The sequence below is a fragment of the Rhagoletis zephyria genome, unplaced genomic scaffold (genome assembly GCF_001687245.7).
Source record: "Rhagoletis zephyria isolate East Lansing unplaced genomic scaffold, Rhagoletis_zephyria_1.1 Rzeph_scaffold_01088, whole genome shotgun sequence".
Classification (NCBI taxonomy): domain Eukaryota; kingdom Metazoa; phylum Arthropoda; class Insecta; order Diptera; family Tephritidae; genus Rhagoletis; species Rhagoletis zephyria.
In genome coordinates, this window is record NW_016158172.1 from 65626 (window position 1) to 88718 (window position 23093).

Genomic DNA, 23093 nt, shown 5'->3' on the forward strand with positions numbered 1-23093 from the left:
TTAAAAAATAAGTTTGTAAGCGCCAAATTCACAGTGCGTAGTTAACCACTGATAAGAGTTAAGTTGTGAATATGAAAATCAATATTCATATTCACAACGCTCAGTTAATAAAAGTTGAATCCAGCATGCCCTCATAGTTAAACTCTTGTGAAATTAAATTTTTTTTTTCCGTGGAACGAATTTCAAATTTGTATAAAGTCTTGATTTTTAGAATTTGTATATTTTCAGGCGATATAAATTTCCATAGTTAACTATGTAACTCTGAATATAATTTCATAGTTAAACTCGTGTTGGTGGTTAAGTTAACAAACGTTTAACTAAGCCTAAAAATTAAAAAAAAAAAATAAAAATTTTTCTTTTTAGAAATTCAATAAAAAAGCCAAATTAAAAAAAGAAAGAAAATGTGTAATCTCTATGAATTAAATGAAATAAAAAAATATATATGTATTTTCTTTTTTTTTTAAAGACCAGCAGTGAAGTTTTCATATATGAAAGTCTTCCTTTTTTGTGCGAAAAATTGGCCTCGACTGATCTAGCAATGGACGATAGCATCAAATACAACAACTAGTGAGCTATACGCATATATGTATTTAACTATTTAGTTTCTTAGCTTTAATATTAATTTTTCAATTTTGTTTAGGAGTCCCGACTTCCTGATAGTTTAATCGGTATGTAAACTCGCCAACTGTTACGTTTTCAACACTAAGCTTATGATGTCATGAAACTTATCTTCAACTTTAAAAATTCTCCTTTTTATTTTTCATGTCTCACTTGTCTAATCCTAGATTGAAATCTCATTATAAATTTATGTAAGAGCACTAAGCAACCATACAACTTCAACTTTGACAACCAAATCTGCGGTCAAAACTTTGGCACCCTTTACATACTTACTTCACATGCCATCAGACAAATACTTGATTCTGTTCACCTTCCCAGCACGCGCTGTGCAAATATACTTCAAATGAGCCATAAAACTTTTATGTGCTTGGACATACACATGCGCAAGTTTTCATTTGAACATGTGTGTGCTACATGTGAGTATACGTATGTATGTAGGTGTATGGGTAAATATAAAACCAGCCATAGCACAATTGTTGTCTACGCATCTATGTATGTGGCATTGTCAGAAAGTTTCACATGCAAGCACACTTTCACACACAAACAAAGGCACATAGCCATGCATCAACAGTGATAGCAATTAACTCACCGTGAACGGTTAGTGTGCCCGTGGCTGTAATTGAACCGACCGCATTATCCGCTTCGCAACTGTACTCGCCCATATCCTCCAGCGTAACGTCGTCCAATTTAAGGCTACGATCTTCAAGGATGTGCACACGACCTGTGAAAAAAATGAGTGGGCAGAAAAAAGAAAACCGTAAATGAAATTAGTGGAGTGTGGAAAAAGAAAATTAAAGTTCAAGTGGTGGCCAAACAAAGCGAAGTGAGGCGTAAATTGTTTAAGAAGTGTACATATGTGAGACTTTATAAATGTATGTATGTATATCATAGAGAAAATTTTGTGCATAAAGGTGAAAAATGTTCGCAACCGAAGCTCATTCTCTTCCTAAGTGGCTCTGCGAAAAAAGTTTTACCAAATTTTTGTGGACAAAGAAAATTGTTGCTCATCGCAGTGCACTAAATTGTGGACAAGAGCAGCAATGATAATCATTGTTAGCGTTATTGCCGCTGTCGCCGCCGCCGCCGTCGACACACTGCTGCCCCCAACTTATTTTTATTTTTCTAGCTACTGGCTGTATTTTTCGCTTAATACAAAACTTGCAAAAATTTTCTTCTCACCGACTCTATACACAACGAACAAGAAGATGTTCTAAACAACTTAGCTGCGTACCATATACATAGTTACTCCACGAACAGTTAGTTTTTAGTGGCATATTGTTATGCGCTAAACAAGCGCAAGGACACAGTAATCACGTATACGCCCGGGTGCACTCTTGTTGGAGCAGACTCAATGCAAAGGCGCTTAAAGAGGCAATGGAAGGAGTACTCTGAACCTAAACAAATGCATATTTATGTATGCGTATGTATGTACATATTTACATGTATATCTATTTATAGCGTAAGATAGTGTAATGTGTTATATAACTTCGCAGCGACATTGTTGAGTAGCTCTCCAGTATGTGAGCGTGTTGCGCTGGCTGTCGCGCAGCACTCAATGCAAGCGGAAGGAAACTTTAGTACTTCGTATTTTCCTGATATTTAGATGTGTGATTGTATGAACACGTCACGCTTATTTGCTGCATTTGTAATTCATACAAACTTACATATGCATCCTTTATTAGCGGAATATGAATACCATATATACAGTGAGTGTTAGTGCAAAGCGTACATTAAATTGTTTTCAATTTTCTTTTAATATTTTATTTAATTAAAATTTTATTAAGTTGTTATAAAACTATAGTTCACACAACAACAAAATACATAAAACTCAAAGTTTCTAAATTCGTTACAATTAAAAAATAATCGTAAAATTTTTATCAAAATTTCACAAAAATTCGCAACATTATCAAAAAAAATGGCAAAAATCAACGAACAGCTAAAAAACTGCATACCCAAAAAAAATTTTAAAAGTTCTGAGACAAAAGTGTGAAATTTTTAAGAAAATTTGTCGATGTTACAAAGTTAGAAGCTTTGAGTTTTATGCATTGTGTTATAGTGTGAACTATATTTTTATAAAAAACTTATTAAATTTAAATAAAACAAAATATTTTCAATAAATGGTAAAAGATTTACTGCACAATTTTCACTGAAACTCACCGTACATATTTATGTACATACAATTGAGGGCTTCAAAGTGACACGGGAACTCAGCCAAATGAGAAGGCTGCGGGTGCATATTGCACAAAAAGTAGGATAAGTGTATATCGCACATCCGTTTCAAAAGAGGCGCAACTCATAAATCACACCCGAATATGTAATTGCTTGGGGATCATACAGATTCAACCACACTGAAAACTGTCATTGAAAAATTCACTATGAAGGAAATGTTCTACAACTAAATGATACATACAAATCGATTTCTTTTTTCACCCGAAATCAAATTTGGAAATAAATTTTTATATGAAATTTTTATGCAAAATTAAAAAAAAAAATATTTTATAAATCCAAAATAACAGTTATTTCAGATTCTTTAGTTGAAGTATCAACCTGACGAAGATGTATACATTTAGGCACAGCCGCAGGAAAGTCTGGTGCAGCGACTTTTTTTAATTTTTTCCCTTCCTCGTTCCTTTTTATACCTCGCAAAGTCAGATATTTCAAGAATTTGTTATAAATACTTTTACCTCTAAATATCTATATTTTAAACCCGTTTTGATCATTTTCATTCCACTGCAACCCCCCACCCACTGCATTTAATTCCTCTTATTCATACCAAATCATTCCCCCAACACTTCCGAGCTCCTTAGCTTTAGCCTGTCACTTCACTTCACACCTGTCCACCGACATAAATACCTACAGCAGCAAGCAGCTACCTACCAGTTTAAGCTCCTTAAACCACAGCTATGCTAACAATACTTCCTATTTGGCTGACAGCAATAAAATCCCTGGTTTATTTTGAGTCACGTTGCCACTTGCATAGCGCATAGTTATAGTTAGGTTGGTTAGTAGTTCAAGTATTGCAACGTAGACTCGAGTAATGCAAGCAAAGTGGAGTGTTGGATTTCTTCGCTGGCACTTGCAAAGTGGCGAAGAAACGAAAGGAAGTACATAGGTACAGACAGCAGCTAGAAGCCGAGGAACAGCAGAAGGGAACCAAGTTAGTGGTTGGCAGGGCACAGCATCCGAAGAAGGTGTGGCGCGGGTGGCAAGTAAACACTCATACAAAAACATACATGCATGCATATGTAAGCGTTAGCGGCAATTGCCACGTGTGCTGTGTTGCATTGTTTGTTTGCTGCTCCAAGGGGAGCTTCACGTGCCATTGTGTGTGTGTGTCTGTGAAATACTCGGATTTTAAATGTTTTTGTTGTCTGTGGCAATTGTTTGCTTAACAAAAGTTTACGGAAGCTTTGGCGTTTACATTTGCTTTTGCTACTTCCGCGCCGCTGCAGCGCCACACTGCCATTGCCACAACTACGACCACAGTGTCGCGTCCGGCTCTGGTAAAAGTTTTTCTTGCCGCCACCCTCTCCTAACACGCAAACAAATAAACAAAAGAAGCAACGCGTTTATTTGCTATGTGTATGTAAGTGACACACACACACCAGTCTCCGCCTCAGCCTCCGCCTCTGCCTCCGCCTCGTTAGCGTTTTGTGGCCCACACAAAAGACACTCAGCCGGCGTTTTCTTATTTGTTTGCATAGGTTAGTGGCTAAGCGTGTATGTAAGTGTGCGCATGTGTATGGCTTGCTTTGAGTTATTTTTGTTGTCCAACATTGTTGTGCTTGCGCACATCCTTTTACCCCTAACAATAACCACCTACCTGCCTATTTGGCCACCTTTTTCCTTTTTATTATCTCCTAACCACCACCTCCGGACTGCGCACTTCACCTGAGCCCCTTTTATCAGCTCAGCGCTCAGCTTTTAAACCTGGCCAGCCGCACATGTTCGTGCTGATTTTCCACCATTCAAGTGTTGTGCAAGCAAAACCAACAGCACAAATGTTGATTGCTGGCAACAGAGATTGGCAATTAACGGAATTAAAAGTTGCAGTTTGTTTTGTGGTACGTGTACGAGCGGTAGTAAAAGCGGCAGCAGCAGCAGCAGCTGCAGCAGCAGCTACGACAACAACGCAAACAGGAGCAACAACAACGCGCCAGACTTGTACTTTGGTGGACAACAGACAGCAACAGCAGCAGCAGCACTAACAAAATGACTTTTACACAAAGTGTTCAGCTAGCTGGTAGCACTTTTTCATCATTCTTCCTCTTCATCAGTCATACACTACAGCCCGCCCTACACTCGAAAAGACGTTGACCAAGTGCACTTGCAGTCATTGTGTTTACTGAGAAGAAGGCTGAGCTAGTCGGCTACTAAGAGGGCGCTCAGTGCTACCCACTTGTACACATAATTACATAGCCAAGCGCAAACTTAAATACCCAGGTTAAATGCGAGACGATTTTTTGGTCACCCATCACCCACCAATTTGCAGCTCTGCTGATGAACACCAATTTCAAAGACTCATGAAAGTCAAATTGTTGACGAATTGTTTTTTTTTTTTTAATTTGGTTAGGAATGCTTGATTGACGCAAATTTGAGGGAATATTGGTAGCACTGGTAATGTGTTTGAGGTACTAAGGTATGTTTGTGAAGTTGGCATACGGTATTACAAAAAAGGAAAAAAGCTGTTCTGAGTAGCTTTTCAATAGTTCTAGAGCTCGTGAAAAGGGGGAAAAACGTTGTGGATATTTTTCCGAAAAAAAAAATCAAAAACTGTGTATGCCAGATTCACGCAGCATACGACAGGTGATAAAAAGGCAAATAAAAAACAGATTAGCTTTTTAATCGGTCTAGAGTTCCTGAAAAGGAAAAAAAGTTCTGAAAAATTACGCCGAAAAAGACTTTAGATCGGAAAAGTTGAATGTCTGAAAAAAATACAAATTTAATCTGTTCTGAGTAGGTTTTCAATAGTTCTGGAATAACCGAAGTTTAATTTTTTTTTTTTAATTTTACGTTTTCGACTTTTACTTTTTTCTTCCCAGGAGCTCTAGAACTATTTAAAAGCTATTCTAAACAGTTTTCATTTTTATTTTTACTTTTTTCAAAAATTTAACTTTTTCAACTTTTTCGGCGTAATTTTGCAGAACTTTCTTTTTCCTTCTCAGGAACTCTATTTCAAAAATTTAACTTATTCGAAAAAAAGTTTTTTTTTGCGTAATTTTGCAGAAACTTCTTCTTTCTTCTCAGTGCTAATTCCAATTTTTTCTAAAATTTTACTTTTCGTATTTTTCGAAAAAAAAAATTTGCGGCGTAATTTTGCAGAACTTTGTTTTCTTTTCAGGAACGCTAGAACTATCGAAAAGCTACTCAGAAGAGTTTTTTATTTGCCTTTTTTGCCACATGTCGTATGCTGTGTGATAGATGTGTATGTGTAATTACTATATTTCTTAGGGTGGCGCTTAGAATATCAACATCATGGAGCAAACCCAACTCTTGTTTCATGTACGATATAAAAGTGTCCGCGAAATTTTCAAATTTTCGCTTACAGGGTGGTTTGAACAATTTTTATATTTNTTGTTTCATGTACGATATAAAAGTGTCCGCGAAATTTTCAAATTTTCGCTACAGGGTGGTTTGAACAATTTTTATATTTTTGTTTTCAAATCCCCAAAAATTTACAAAATTTTAAAACTTTTTATGTTTTTTTTAATCGCAAAAATTTTACAAAATTTTGACTTTGACCAGCTATACTTCAGCGAGTTTATGAATATGTGCCAATAAGTTTCAATAATATTCAATAATTTCTCAGATTTCTATTTAAGATTTTGTCGAATTTTTGCGGTTAAAAACAAAATTGGAACCTTGGTAGCGACTTTTAAAAATTTCTAAATTTTCGTAGATGTATTTGATTTATACGTAGGAACAAATAAATGGGTACCCTATACAAAATTTAGATTTCGATATTGTCAAGAACCACCCTAATGTATGCCTTAGATAAGGTGTGAAATCGTTAAAGTACAGATAAAATTGTATACGTATATGTACGTATGTAGCATCTGTATATAAATATGCAAAATAAAGCAAACGGTATGCAAATAAACACTTACGTAATGGCATATTTCCGCCCGAAGCGGTGCGTCGCCACAGGACATCCGGCAATGGATCACCGCCAATGCGACACTGAAAGATAACCGAACTGCCAACGACAGCGGTTTGATTTTGCGGACCGCGTATGAGAAATGGACGAACTGCAATAGACGAAAATTAACAGAAAGAGAATTTGAGAAATTAATTGCTTAGCTTATGCCTTAAAAGCACACATTTTCTTTATTTATAATTAAATTGTTGCTAAATTATTCTCTCCCACAACTTACCATGCACTTTTAGAAAGGCCGTCGCCGATTCACGTGTCCCCACCACATTCTTCACAACGCACTGATAACGGCCATCATCCGATTGTCGCGCATCCTGTATGGCCAGATTACCGCCATCGACAATGCGTATACGCTTATTGCTACTCAAATTCATTGTTTGACCATTTTTACGCCATGAAATTTGCGGTTCTGGTGAACCACGCGGCGCGCCACACTCCATCAGCGCCACTTCGCCTTGAGCGACGCGCGTATTTTGCGGTTCGAGGCGAAATTCATCGCGAAGAACTGGAAAAAGAGTGGAGAGAGTTGGCAATTTATTAGTTTACAACTTTATTAAACATACTTTGGCAAAAATTTAAAATTTTTTTTAAAGCTCGCCTTTTTTTTGCTGAAAAAAATGTGTAATTTTGCTCCTTCATCTTTCGTTTGCAAAGACTAAAGTGGACCAAAAATGGCTAAGCTATTTTCTCAATGCCATCCTTCTTGAGGAATAAACAGGCCTAATGGTTTTTTGTCATTGTTATCGATATTTAATTGGTTAAGTTGTTATCGGTATCGTTTTAGTTGTCATTTTGGCTAACGATAGTGTCTTAAATATAAATCAGGGACCGTAATGGTTATAATCATTATGATAAAGCGATCTGTGTGCCAAATTTCATCTAAATCCGTCCACCCTGCACCGCTAAAAGACGTTCTAAGTTGAAAAAAAAAATAAATAAATAAAACGTTACTGCTCGCCAACAGGCCAGGCTCTCTAATTTGACATATAAATTTGAAATTCAAAATAACTGTCCTCCTCATTTTCTTAAATAATTTTAATTTAACAGGTGGCAACTCTCTTCCAAAAAGTAAATTATTACTGCACATCTACAACCCAGGCTTTTAAATTTGACACCTCTGTCTTGAAAATCGAACTAGCGGCGCAGATTTGCTGGACTTGATTATAAAATAATTTTAATTGTATTTTTAAGAGGTGACAACCCTGTGCGAAAAATCAAGACCTTACTGCACATCTAACACAAAATCCCATTGATTATTAAAAAATTTGAATTAAATTTTTTAACAGGTGGCAACTGTATTCGAAAAAGTAAAACCTTATTGCACATCTACAAGTCCATTAAACGATCATTTCACATGATGATGATCCTTTCTGGTCTCATTTAATCTCATCTCAGCATATCCCATCGTATTTCACCTAACTTCATCATCACACATCACATTACCTAAAATGTCGTCACGTAATATGAAATAATCTTCTCTGGTCTCATTTAGTTTTATCTTATCGCATCTAATTTCTTCTCAACATATTCATGATTTCAGCGATTTTTTTAACTCAATTCTTAAATTTTTGCTTTAAATTTCAACCCAAATCATTCGATTTATCAACCCTTTAGTTATAAATTTATTATTTATTTATCTCTTCCTTGCGAAGTGTTCTCCGCCTCCTCCTCCATCGGCTCGCCCATTATTAGTTCTCATTAAAATTGCAATAACATTTATGCTTCGCTTTGTATACTACTTTCCTATGGCTTCTTTGATCCTTCCTAATGAGGCACAGCATGCAAATAATACGCTGAGCTTTACAAAGCTACATAAATCTTTCAAAGCCTGCCTTTCAGCTTGTCTACCTGCTGACTTGTTTATATGTCTGTATTTATGTAAACAACAAAAACAGCAATACAACCGTCGAATATCCTTTTCATTGACAAGCTTTATTGGCGCTATTTGCCATTTCAGCATTTGCATTTCGAAGTATTAAACTATCCGCTGAATAGCAGTCATTATTATTAGTTGGAAATAACTGATTGAGAGAAGATATGAAATTATCAATCAATTTATGTTTCTATGACAGTTAAAGAAAATTAAATTTTATGTATTCGTACCTTGATTGAATGACTAGGAAACGTAGGATAAAAGAAAATCTTATAAAAGGAAAATGAGGAAGTTTTTTTTCGCATAGTGATTTGTTAGCAAATATTTGCATTTAAAAGGAGCTTTAAAACTATTTGGAGGCAAAATATTTGCAAAAGGCAAAGCTAATATTTTATTGTTAAAAGTGAATACGTCTTCCCTCAAACTTCTGTAACTGAGTTTCTAGCTAATTAGCCTTATTTAGCACAAAGAGTAAACGTTCGCAGCTTTTCGCTTAATATTTAGTACACAACTTATAACTTCAGCCAGTATAACTATAAAGATATCCTTTAAACTCCTTTGTTTTTAATATTTTCTTATAGTTTATCTTCTACTTACATGCAACTTGTAGCGTAGCATTGCGCGAACGTGCCACGCCGAATTCATTTTTTGCCACACACCAGTACGTGCCCGCATCACTTTCCCGACGTGAGTGGATCACCTGAAAACGAAAAAAAATGTAGGAAAACGAATAAATTTTGTTGCAAGTGTAAAATTTTATAATGATTATTGCACTAGTGAAATATTTTGCAAGGCAAGTTATAATTTCTAAGAACGTATTACATGTAAACCGAAGGTTTATTACTTGTGGTACTTTAGAGATTTTTTTAATTTGTTTTTTTTTTTGAAAATATATACAGTCTCCACCACACAGCCTCTCAATCTGGAGAATAAATTCGACACAGGTATTTCTTCTAAGAATCACTAAAAAGCCGATTTCATCCATGGCACGGCAGCAAAGAGCGCCCGCAGGCTCAGGGAGGCTAATACGCGGAAGGCAATCAATTTCGAGCATGCAGCAATACTGAATGAAATAAAATTGGGCCGGTTCAAGAGAATTATCGCTGACATAAAAAACACCACTGACTAAATATATTTCGCCTGTTTGGAACTTCAGTACCAAATGTACCTATTAGGTTCCCGACCAGAGAAGAATGAGACGCAGGACTGCCAGTAGATGAAAACAAGGAACCGAAGATGAAAGGACCCAACCAATCATACTTTCCCAAGCTGGAAAATAAAAGGTGATCGACAGCATTCATCTATACGACGACACAACAAATTTTTCCCTCTGCTTCGTCAGGAAAAGATTCGAATCCATCACAGTGATGCCAGATTGTGGGTAATTTCCCTATTTGAGGGATATTTTGCATCAAAAATTATTAAAAGGGAAAAAAGGGACACTTCATATAAATAAGGGATTTTCTTTTGACGCAGTTATTGTTGCATAATTGTAATTAATCGTTCTGAAGATGTGATGTGGAGTGAAATGGTATATAATCGTTAAAAAGTATAAGGACAATTTCGAAAATTTTCTTACGTTAACCAATTCAAGCGCTGAGTAAGAAAGAATCTTTTCAGTTGTAACTGGTGTTTCATGTAAGAAGCGGAACAAATTGTCTGATGAAATGTTAAATAGCACATGAATGTGCTTCAATTTTAAAGTCACCAAAAAATTCTTTTAGGCCCTTAGTGAGTGAGCAAAAAAATGAAAGGGAAAAAATGAATGACTGAAAAAAATGCAGAAAAAGGGGTTTTTTCTTAACAGCTGTCGGCCCTCGACAGGCAATGGCAAACCTCCGAGTGAATTCCTGCCATGAAAAACAGCTTCTCATAAAAATACACTCGCCATTCGGAGTCGGCGTAAAACTGTAGGTCCCTCCCCTTTGTGTGACAACATCAAGGAGACCGCCACAAATTGGAGGAAAAGCACATATGTGTAAGCGCCAAACTATTATTATTATTTTATATGAATTTTACTTCTTTACTACTGAAACATGTATATGTTTAAATTCGTTGGGAATTTTGTGGGATAAATTTTCAAGATGTGGGTAATTGAGGGATTTTTTCCCCATTTCCGTGGGATATTTAACAGAGAATGTCTGGCATCACTGATCCATCATTCGTCTAGAATGTCCTCTACTTAGGCAAGTGAGCTGAACTATAAGTGGACACTTTTTAATGGGAAGGCATGCTAGAAAAATGGACTTACCAGCAAATGACTTATTCACCTTTGTCTTGCGGACTCCAAAAATTGTGGCGGTTAATCAATGAAATCAATTGCTTACTATTTGTAGATGGGCGGGCTGAAATCAAATAAGCTCGAAATGCCTCTCTCCTTTTCGGATTGTAGGTAGCCATTTCAACCTATCCATTTTCTAAAGTTCGTTCTATTAAGACCAAATTTAAGCTTAAGTAAAATAAAAATTGATTGGATCGGTCAGAAAAAAGAAACAAAGGATCTCAGCGCTTCTGAACACATCCCGGGATATGTTTTGGTCGTGACTAATACAAAATCTAAAGCAAAGCTCGGCACGCAACGGAAGGCAAAAAGCTTTAAAGTTCATACTGTATTGTTAGGAACTGATTTAAAAAAAAATCAAGGAAGCTGATTTTGATCGCTTGTGCCTGAAATAGTGACGATCAGAGCGAGGTTTTACTCTGTGCACATCCATGAAAAATCGCTCGAAAATCTTATCTATCAAAATAAGCCCAAAAAAGCAAAGCATTTTAAAGCTCGTCTATCGAAATAAGGTTTCTTCGCGACTGGCCCACAAAAACGAATACCATAAAACTATTTTGCTATGGCAGTCACTAACAGGATGCATTTAATAGCTTCTGTGCATTATATATTGACGAGCAGAGATTAAAAGCTCCCTCTGAACATAACTTGACTGTTTTTTTTGGCAGTTATGGATCTTCAACTATGCGGGTAGGTTTGGCTTTGTCAAAATCGTTAAAATGAGCATTACTTTGTTCAGTGAAATAATAGCGGCTAAAATCGAAATATATCAGTTTATCTCACTTCTTCCAGTCAAAGTTACAGAGTTGCAAATTTACTTTCAATCTCAATTAGCTACAGCACTCAAGTCATCATCTCTTTTCACATGCATAATTTCTGAAAAGCTTTACTTCACTTTTTTTCGAAAGCTTTTTAAAAGCACAACTATCAGAATGATCTAAACCTATTTATGCGTAAGCTTATGTAGAGAGAAAGTTCTGTTGTCCAACTGAACAAGCTTTAACTAAACAAGATTTCACGAAAGCTTTCATCAAAAGCTCTAATTTTAGGTTTTATAGATCGCAAAGAAAAGTTGTTTCCCAACTTCGCCTTTCAATTTGCTCTTACTTGATTATTTTAATTCCTTAAAGAGTTCATAAGGAGCTTAAATTTCAGCTAATTTCTATTAGCTAACAACAAAAACATAATAAATCTCTACAAAAAACCATGCACTAAATTTAAGATTTCATTTCTATTTCTATTCTATCAGTAGTCTACACACTTTTCTACTACTCTATTTTGGAATTCCTCGCTTCAGTTGAATTTTCGAGATTAAATATGCAGCACGTGCGCATCAGAATTTTTACAAGTTTTCAAGATCAAAGTGAAAATTTCAAATATTGCAAAATCTTTGTCTGCTTACCAAACTCCAAATCACAACCAAATCACAGCTAAGGCAGGACAGTAGGCAAGCAACAGCAGCAAAAATACAAAATCCAACAACAACACTCCTACGCGTGTATAAACATTTAACGAGAACCGAAGATGAATCAACCCTGGCGGGCAACAAACAATGCGGCACAAAAGTAACAAGAACGCCAACACATAAAAACACATTGTCCGACTTCATTTAATTTAATTAAAAATGTTACGCCAGTGCGTTATCTCGAGCAGCATCTACTCTACTACTCGTATCTAGTGTTAGAAGTTGATTTTTTTTTTTGCACTGCGTTTCGCTGTTTGAGGGGTTAAAACTCGCTTCAAAGTATAGAAAAAGATATACAACAAACGCAAAACGAAGTAACATGAAAACAGAAAATGACATAGGAATTTGTTGTTTTTGTTGTTCACTCGAGTTAATTGACAAGAGTGTCCGCCTTTGCCATTGAGTGGAAGAAAGAGTCGAAAATTACACAGCCATCATACGTTGGTAATACATATCTATCTGCTATAGAAATGCTCAGCGCGCACAACAAAAGTAACAAAAAGATTGTAAATACAAATGTAAAAGTTACAAAGTCAACATTTTGCAAGTTGAATGAGTTTTAATGCCTTCGACCCCGCAGCGTAAATTTTTTGAGGAAGAGGAGAAGAAGGGGATGGGGGCAACACACTTGCACCCCACCACACTATAATTTGTAGCTAAACGGTGTAAGCATAGAAATTTGAGGCAGTTAGCGAGTGCCAACGCTAACCCCCCACTGCTTGGCTGGACGATATACTCGTAGCGGGTAAAGAGATGCGGATGCGTGGTTGTATCCCTTCAAGTGCTATTGAGTGCTCACATTGAAGTCCCGCGTTGCCGTTTGATGAATGTTTGAAGCGATTAACTTTTTATTTTATTAATTTTTTTTCGCCTTTTGCTGAAGGGTGCTGCAGGACAACGCGTCCTCTTACAACGACAGAATGTGCCTTTGTGGTAGGTTTGACGCTTTTCAAAAAGATATATTTATATTTTGCAATAATTGTTCCAAATGAATAAAAATTGAGCAGTCGCGCGGAAAATATTTTATTTATATTTTTTTTGCTTGCAGCGGTGAAGCAATTAATATTAAAAATGCCTACATAAATGCTAGGAATACATTTTTAGAGGAAGATTAAGGGATTGTGCAAGGATCTGTGGACCTTTGGAAAAAATGGCGGAGGATTAGGAGAAGGGCGAATTTAATCAAGGGAAGAGCAAATGAATTTCCATATCCCACAAACCGGGTTCCCAGTTTTTGCACCATATTCTGTGGCTGGGAACTGGTATATTGAGAGAAATACTATTTCATTGCTCATGATGAAATTATTAAAATTCCCCCTAAGACTTTCAGTAGCATCTGTCCCAAGTGTGGGGAGACCTTTCAATATCATCAAGGGGGATAATATGTAGTTAAGATTAGGAGAAATTGGCGCCTAGTCCAGCATTCAGCTGATATGGATAACAAATACAAGCTGCGAGAAAAGCTTTTTAAAACTTTTCTTACGACGTTTTGTGAACGCGCACAGCGAAAAGTCTCTGCCGAAACCATTGATGCGCGAAACAGCGCACGCGGGCTTTAAAGATTTCGCATAAAGTAAAAGCTCACTCTCATTGCCACTGCTATGGACGTGAGCAGGATGAAAACGCTCTCTGTACATTACTGATGTAGATCATGCACGGCCATAGCACATTAATTAAGATAAGCTTTTAAAAGCTTCTGCAGATTTTATATAGCAGCGTATAGAGTAAACCTTTCTCTAGATGTCGCCGATATACATATACAGAAGCTATATTACTAACGTAAGTATTTATATCGGTGATCCTCCATTAAGCACCTGCGTATGAAAATCTTTAAAGCTCTCTGTAGATTTTATTTGGGCGCGCATAGAGTCAAAACTAACCCTGATCGTCACGGATTTGGATTTACATCAGAGCTTTTGCTCTGCATGCGCCTGTAAAAAAAATGTATAGAAAGCTTAAAAGAGCTTTACCCGCGGGCAAGGCGATGCCCATCACCGATTTGCATATACACACTTTTACTTGGCGGTACCTCTTTGTTGAGATTATAAAACGGTTAACAAATCAATGCTACCAATGATATTTTTGAAAGCTCAAGAAGAAGATAATTTAAAGGATTTTGCTTATTCTGGCAGGAAAGTCATACATACTTTTTAATTTTTTTCATAAAATTTTTTTTCTTCTTTTAATTACATTTTCTTCAAGTTTTTCAATTTAATGCTTTGGGATTCTTGCAATTTCTACATTTTGACGATTAGAGAGAGCGGTTGTTTTGGGCTTTTTATTATTGAGCTAAACTCGTTCTCGATTAAAATTTGTAGACAACACAAGTCTGTGACTACCAAAATGAACAAATCATGTTATTCCTGCTTAATGTCTGCTCGTTAGCAGATGTTGCAATTAGACTTCCGAAAAACAGAAAAGAGCATTCAGGAAAATTGAAAATTTTTGTTTTTGCTTAAATTAAATTGGTTATTTTATTGTGGTATGCAGTATAATTTAATTTTTTTTTGCAAAATATTCTACGAAAAATTTGATTTTATTACACATCATAACGAGGAAGTAAAACATTTTAATGAATAATTTTCCCAAAAATTGTATGCTATTAAAAAATAGTTGTAGAAATAAATTATTTATTTTAAGCAACAGCATTTATCTTGCAATTTCTTTCAGCAAAAAAAAAAGCACATTCAAAATCCGGAATTTATCTAAAACCTGTTGTAGCAAGAATTTCCTTAAATTTGTGCATTTGTTAAAAATTTAAATATTTTTATTAAAATTGTATGCTATTAAAAAAACTTGTAAAAATAAATTATTTATTTTAAGCAACAGCAGTTTTCTTGCAACTTCTTTCTGCAATAAAAAGTACATTCAAAATCCGGAATTTATCTAGCAAGAATTTCCTTAAATTTTTGCATTTGTTAAAAATTACAATTTTTTTTTTGGTTCAACTCTCTGTTTGCTTTAAATATTTAAAATTATTGAAAAACTGTGTTAGCTTCTGTTGCGGCCGCATGTCGATTTTCCCAACAATTGCTTTTTAAGAAAGCCCTTAAAATAGAAATTAATTAACATATTCACAATTTTATGCAAACATACGCTTCAACGAGTATATTGAATAAATAATTTGAATATCAAAAGCATAAATATTGAATTTACAGATAGGCCAGCAGCGAAGGAGCCGAGTACTTACTTGCAGTATTTCCAGCATTAAAATACCTAAGTGTGTATGTACACTTAGAGATGTGCAGATATACATATGTACATATGTATGTATATAGTTTGTGTTAACGACATTTATGGCTGACACTTATGCGAAAATAAAATTTACATCTACAATGCAATTTCACTATTTAACATCCGTGTATAGCAAATATTAATGTGTGTGAACAGCAGTCTCTTTGTCTCCAATGGCCATAACTAACCTCCCTTCGCTTTTCTTACTGTGCTACTACGCTTGTCGCCCGTTCTTCAATATACGGTCTTATACACAAAGTTATTTATATATACATATATTTATTTCCACTCACCTTCAGAAAGAACAGACCGCCAGCTGGCAACATTATCCGATGTGAACCCGTATCAGTTTTCAATTCATGACCATCCTTGAACCATTGTATGGCTGGCGTTGGATCACCTTCGGCCTTACAATTGAATGTGAAGGGATCATTTTTTGGCACTGTCATATCCATAGGATGTTCGATAATGCGCGGATTATCGCCTGAAATGGGAGTGAAAGGAAGAAGGGAATGGAGGAAATGAATTAATTTCTGTTATATTCATAGCAATAAAAATGTCAATAACTTTCAACTTTCGAAGAGGAAAAAATTTATGTTTGCAAAATACTTAAATTATAATAATTGAGATGCATAACATTTATGTTACGACAGCAATTTATTCAAGGAATTTTGTATATTTACTTAGAAAAAAATTGCTTTAAAATCATTTTTAATATTCTTCTTGTATGCAAATGGAATTTCATTTGCCGCAGGTCGCAAGCCATTGCGGAGCATAATCTTGCTTTCTTATTATTTTATTTGCAGTATCCTTCAGCAGCTGGTATGCAAACTATCTGACCTCTCCAAATTGCCTTGTTAGTAATTTAAGCGCATAAAATATTCTAAAAATGCTAAACAATATCTTAAATTATGTTGCTTTCGCTTGAACTTTATTATTTATAAATATATGTGTGAGTGTTTAGCTACATACATTCCTTTCATCGTCCTTAAAAAATAAAAATTTAAAACACAAAAAAAAAGTAGAACGAATTAAAAAATCGTGGTTTCGGAGCAAATGTACCACCGCACAGTGTGTGACAAATTCGAATATCTCGAGAACGAGAACAGTCAGCGAATAACGAATAGCATTTCAAGACTTTTAAGATATATCAGTGGCCGACCCAGGTAGGGGAAATTAGGGAAGGCCTATCAGTTTTTCGAATTCACTGAATTTTCAAAATTTTGAAATTATGTACTTAATTTTCAATTTTTAGTTTTTTTGTTATATTTTCGAATTTGTACTATTTTACAAAGTTGAAAGTCACAGCAACTTTGAATATTCTCACAGGTTCACGTAACAAATAACGAAAATTCCAAAATTTTGAATTTTATATTATTAAATTTCTTGAGATTTCTCATTTTTAGGGTAATTTATAATTTCCAAAATTTCAAAAACTATCGAAATCCGGGAGATTCTAGAAATTTTGGTAAAATGAGAATATTTAATTTTTTTATTTTCCAAAATTTTGAGAATTTTATTTATTCTAAAATCCATCCTAAAATGTAAAAATGTGAAACATCACAAATTGTCGAAAAATTCTTATGTTCATATACTCGTGTGTAAAAAATAGAATATTCTTAGGATTCTAAAAGATATTAAGATTTTTGAAAAATTCCAAAATTGTTCCACTTTTCTGAACTTTTCCAAAATTTTGTATTGATATAACAAAGTTTGAGAATTTTAAATTTTTTGAAAATTTTGAAAACATCTACGTCTAAAAATTTTTTTAATCTTCAAGAATAACGAAATTTTTTTAAATTTTCAAAAACTACGAAATATGATAATGTTTTCAACATTCGAAAACTTTTAATTTCGTTTGATCAATTTTGTATATTCGAAAATTTTGGAATTCCACTCAAGTTATTAAAAAGGGGAAACTATAAGAAATTAAAAACTATCAAAACTCTAAACATTTTAAATTGCGGTTATTTTTAAATTTGTATACACGCTATATTTGTACATACGATAAAACGCATGCTGTTTTTAGGTAAAAAAAGACAAAAAATCCAAATTTTCACTTTTGAAGGTCAAGGTAATAATTTTTTATTCAATTTGACCTTAAAAAAAAATTTTTTTTTATTTTTTATATTTTTTGGCCTAATTAATAATTTTTATAATTTTTTTTTATATTAAATATCTTTATTACACTCAACAGCAAAAACCACAAGAATCAATTTTTTTCTATTTCATACCAAACTCGAAAAAATGCAAAAACTACCAAGAAATTTTCATCGAAATTTTAAATTTTTCAATTTCATTTCTTGGAAAATTTTTGAGTCTGCAGTTTTGTAGTCCATTAAAGTGCTAGTTTCAAGTAGTTAAAAGTTGCAATTCTTTTCAATGTTTTTTTTTTCAAATTGTCGAATTTAAAATTGAAACTTTGGATGAAGAGTAGGAAATGTGCAATGACAGTAGGGCGCTGTCAGAGGAGCTTTTTATGTCTGCAATCTCACAGCTCCCAGTTTTGCTGGGAGTTGTGAAAGGTCACTACGCAATCAGAATTCATGCGGTTAGACCAAAAATCTCAAAGAATTCTTGCTGCCACGGTATTCTGGCGGATGATGAGCTAGATTTTGAGCACTCTATTGTTAAAAAAAAAGAATTTCTTACAGAAAATACATGTCTTCGAAGTTCGTTTAACGCTCAAAACTATGTATTTACTTTAAACAAATGAGTTTCGATATAATCTGCGCATTCACCCTTTAACTGAGACCAAATCTCCTTAGGGTTGATAGAATATATTATCAAAAATCGTATCTAATCCCTACTATTTTTTCAGAATTTTCATTTGGTTAGCTCCATGCTTACTTGACTTCTATTTCTGTATGTTGATGCATACTTATTTATGTACATATATATTGAGTGCATGTTCATTAGGGTGGTCATTAAAATATTAAAATCACAGGGCACACCGTTATTTGGTTCTGGCATGAAAAAAATTAAAAAAAATTTATTCTGGGTAGCTCGCAGCATTTGAAAAACAAAATTATTTTTTATTATCGCTAAAATTCGACAAAATCTTGACTTTCACAACTCAGCGAGTTTAAGAATTGATATGCATTTTCGTTATTATGTCAAATTTGTCACATTTAAAGTGAATAATTTTGTCGAGCTTTTTTCAAAACCCTTTAAAATTTTTATAAAAGCTAAAAATTTTCTTAGAATGTCTCAGATTTAAAATTTTGAATATAAATTTTTTTCAAACCCTGGCAGCAATTCCTAAATATTTTTTAAAAAATTTTGAAAATTTCCTGAAAATTTTCTTAGGATGTCTCAGATTTAAAATTTTGAATATAAATTTTTCAAACCCTGGCAGGACTCCTAAATATTTTTAAAAAAATTTCGAAAATTTCCTGAATGTTTTTGAATTAAAATTTTTCCAAAGTTGGTAGCGACCCCTAGAAATTTGTTTACAAAATTTAGATTTTAATATTTTTATGCACCATCCTAATGTTCATTGTGTGATACTATTTCCTTTTTTACTCCTTCATCGTTATCCGCTTTCAATAAATCTACAAAATTTAATTTCCGGCTAAAATGTTGCAAACCACTTGGCAGCCAACCAGCAATACACAAAAGGTAAGAGCAACCCAGGCAGAAACAGAAACCCAGGTGATAACTGCAAGAACAACAATAAATAACAAAGCAACTCCTTTACCAAAGTAAATCCTTAAGCTTTAGTCGAGAACAACAACAATAACAGTGGTTGACAGTACCTTTTTTATCGAAAAAAAAACACTTCCTCTCTTCTTCATTTCTTCGCATATTCTTCATACTCAACACAACTAGGTTTTAATGCGCGCACTTTTCACTTTGCTTTGCTTTGTTGCCTTTCTTTAATTACCTTAAAGGCGCATTTTCTTCTAGCTCTTATGTAATTATGCCCCTTACACTCCCATACATACATCCAAGCAGCCAGCATTTTAATTCACCTTTGGCTATTCGCAGATTCTCTCCAACTGCCCACAGCGGCTTACAAGCGTCCTGCTGCGCTCCTATCGCCAATGTTGACCTGTCTTCTATGTCCTTCGTGTCCCTTATTTATGCGATTCAATGTTTTGTTTTGTGTTTGTGTCGATTTATATGTTTGTTTCTCATTAAAATTTATGCATTGTGTAATAATTTTTGTGGCGCTTGCTGCTCCTCAACCCAACACCACCACCATCATCCTACTCCATCACTGCTTTACCACATTTTCTCACATTTGATGTTAATTCAATTGTTTGTTAAGTGAATTATGTCCTCTAACATCCTGCACTTGTGCCACATTGTTACTGGCGTTGCTTTATGAGCAGCGCTTTGCTGGCCAACAGCTGAATTAAGTTAGTGTGTCGCTGTTGTTGTTGTTGCTGTCGTCACCGTTGTCATTGCTTTGCACACTCACTCATCTTCTTCTTACCGCTGGCAGCTTTCGTTAATTGAGTTCGTATTTATGTTGCTTTTTTTTGTGTTTCTCTGCTGTTGTATAAACGCTTAAGGATTTACGTCCTACTAAAGTCTTTATGTACCTTTGTTATCATCTATTTGCGTTAATTATTAAGAATGTTGGCCATGCTGCATCCTATGGCGTTAAGCGTGCAATAAATGTTAATGTACATTGAAATTTAAATTACCAATCGCTTTCAATTAGTTATCGAGCACTAATTGGGATTTGGATTATTGAGTAGTGAAATTTAGTATGTGCGTGGTTTATGGTTTTGGTGGTGGTGAAATGATTGCCAATAAAGTGGCAACGCTGTTCGTAAAAGCATTGGAATGGATATGTCAAATTAATTTCTTTAAGTAGGAATTTGGTTGTAATGAAGTTTTACAATTTTCATAAAATTTATTTGCCCCCAAAATTTGTCTTTTTACGATCGTGAAGTCTTGGACCACTGAGGGTAGTTTGATACTTTGTCTGACCAAATACATAGGAAAGTAGGAAACGCAAGTCTTTTAATATATCACGCAGTATTTGAAGCACTTTTGAAGTGAGTTAAGGTTAAGATTAGGATTAACATTAGGATTAAGATTAAGATTAAGAGAAACGTTTGAGGTTAGATGATGATATTAGTAGCTTGTTCCCAAGCACTATTGCAGTTGCAGTTGCGGATGCTCAATAGTGTTAGTAGAAACGGATTAATTATTGGTGAAGGACAATACGAATTTCTTCTTACACAGTCTACATGGACCGACTCCATTTCGGATAGGAGGGTAATGCAGATATGGACCATATGTTATATAATTTTGTGTTGCTAAATTCAGTTCACTTCCTTCAGCTTAACTCATTTCACCATATTTAAACTCATTTTAACTCAACCCACCTGAGCTCAATTCATCTGAACTCACCCTAATGCAACTAACCTCATATCAAATCAAATCAAATCAATACACCTCAACTCAACTCATCTCATCTCAAATCTATATATATATAATACGCGAAGGGATTTTTTGTCTAGGTCATCAGATCTGCACCGATTTTACTTTTTCGAAAGGCGTCAAACCAATTTTTTTTCAAAAATGAGGCCTGGATTTAAAGGGCTTGGACTGTAGAGTTTCAGCAAGGTTCAAATTTTTGGAAAAGAGTTGCCACCTGTTAAGAAATTAAGCCCAAATTATTAAAAAGGTTAAGTTAAAAAAAGATAAAATATGGGTATCAATCAAATTGATTTTGAAAAGGCTTTATACCAAACTATGTGTAGTAGGGTTGCCACATGTTTAAAAAATGTAATCCAATTTTAATTAAATGAATTAGGTAAATTAATAAGATATCACCATATGGCTGTCATAAAAAAGGGGTTTAAGAAGGTAGTAGTTCGAAATTATTTGGAATGGTTGCCACCTGTTTGAAAAGTTAAACTAAATTAATTTATTCCCAAGTTATGTGAAATATTAAAAATGGTTGTAAAATTAAAGAATTTTAAGAAATATTTAGTTTAACAATTTACAATACATTTTTTGATGTGCTTGAAGGTTGCCATCAGTTTAAAACGTTAAATTCAAATTATTGAATAAGTTGAAGGAATTACAAAAAGATAGTTATCAATGGGTTTAAACCCCTTTTATATCTGACCTATGTTTACTAGGGTTGCCACGTGTTTAAAATACTTAATTCATCAGTTACTTTAAATATTTATAACAATATCATACGAAAGATATTTAAGAACATTTTAGTTCGAAAATTGTTTTGAAGAGGTTGCCGCCTGTTCTTAAATTCGAATTTAGTTTAATTATACACAAATTATATGCAATTTTAAAATCTGGTTATCAAACAAACGAGTGTTTAGAAATATTTAGCTTGAACATTTACATTTATTTTTTAGGGTGACTGAAGAGGGTTGCCACCTGTTGAAAACCTTAAATTCAATTCATTTAATAGGTTAAATAGATTGTCAAAATATGGGTACCAATCGAGATGAGTTTGAAAATAATTTATTTTTGTACTGCATTTAGGAGAGTTGCCAAGTGTTAGAAAAATCAAGTTCAACATAATTAATCAGTTAATTGAAATTTGTATCACAATGCCAGACGAAAAAGATCTAAAAAGATTTTAGTTGGAAAATACTCTAAAAAGGGTTGCCAACTGTTTAAAAAGTTGAATTTTTTTTACTTATACACAAGTTTATTTAAATATCGAAATATTAGTGTGAAACGAAAGAGTTTACAGAAAACTTTAGTTACTTTTAATTGGGTTGCTACCTAGTTTTTTTTTATTGTCATTAGATTTTCATATACTCAAATTAAAGAACTGTTTTATTTTTTGAAGCTAAAACTTTTTAGCGGTATAGAGTGGTTAGAAAGTTTATGAAAAGAAAAACCGACACCATGCGAAACATCTCTTCCCTCAGAAATGTCTTTATATGAATCTTATGGACATTTTTTGGGGTGATTTTAAATAGTGTTTCAACCTGTTTAAAAAGCTAAACTCAATTTTAGAGTTTTAACGCCATGCGGGTACACTATTACATTTTATTTCCAAATTGATAGGCGAATGAAATAACAATTAAAATTGATTTATTGATTTGTGATTTAATCAATTTATAATCACTCCACCTCGTATTCTGTTGAAATATAATAATATACAGACAGGACGTGTACTTTAAATCCTTTTACATGGATAACCAGCCCTTTTTTAATATTAAGCACTTTTTTTATTAAATTTTCCTCACTTACACATAATCCATCTCCGCACCTATCCTGCTTAATTCTGATTTTCCTGTAGTCAAACAAATTTACATTTCAAATAAGCTTTAAGTTTCTATAATCAGCTTGCAGAGAAAATCATTACTTACCCGGTAATGGGTAAAAAAAATATATATATATTTTTTGCAAGAAAATTTGTTGCATTCGAAGCTCGAAAAGGGGTATATGAAAGTTTTATTTGTCAAAGGGTATCATTAGCTGCTAAGCTGCTGGTCGGCTTTAGACCCTTTTAATGCTATTGCCT

At 34.1% G+C, this 23093-nt stretch overlaps 1 protein-coding gene across 4 annotated transcripts in view; it reads right to left on the reverse strand.

Moving 5' to 3' along the window:
• Nucleotides 1–23093, reverse strand: part of robo2 (roundabout 2) — a 131233-nt gene that overhangs the window by 39453 nt on the left and 68687 nt on the right. For all 4 annotated transcript variants that reach the window (XM_017615873.1, XM_017615872.1, XM_017615870.1 and 1 more), the window contains exons 3-7: nt 15919–16109; nt 9243–9345; nt 6993–7277; nt 6726–6866; nt 1208–1339 (exon numbers count right to left, since the gene is read on the reverse strand). In XM_017615873.1, coding sequence (XP_017471362.1) covers nt 1208–1339; nt 6726–6866; nt 6993–7277; nt 9243–9345; nt 15919–16109 — 852 coding nt within the window. The remainder of the gene's footprint in view (nt 1–1207; nt 1340–6725; nt 6867–6992; nt 7278–9242; nt 9346–15918; nt 16110–23093) is intronic.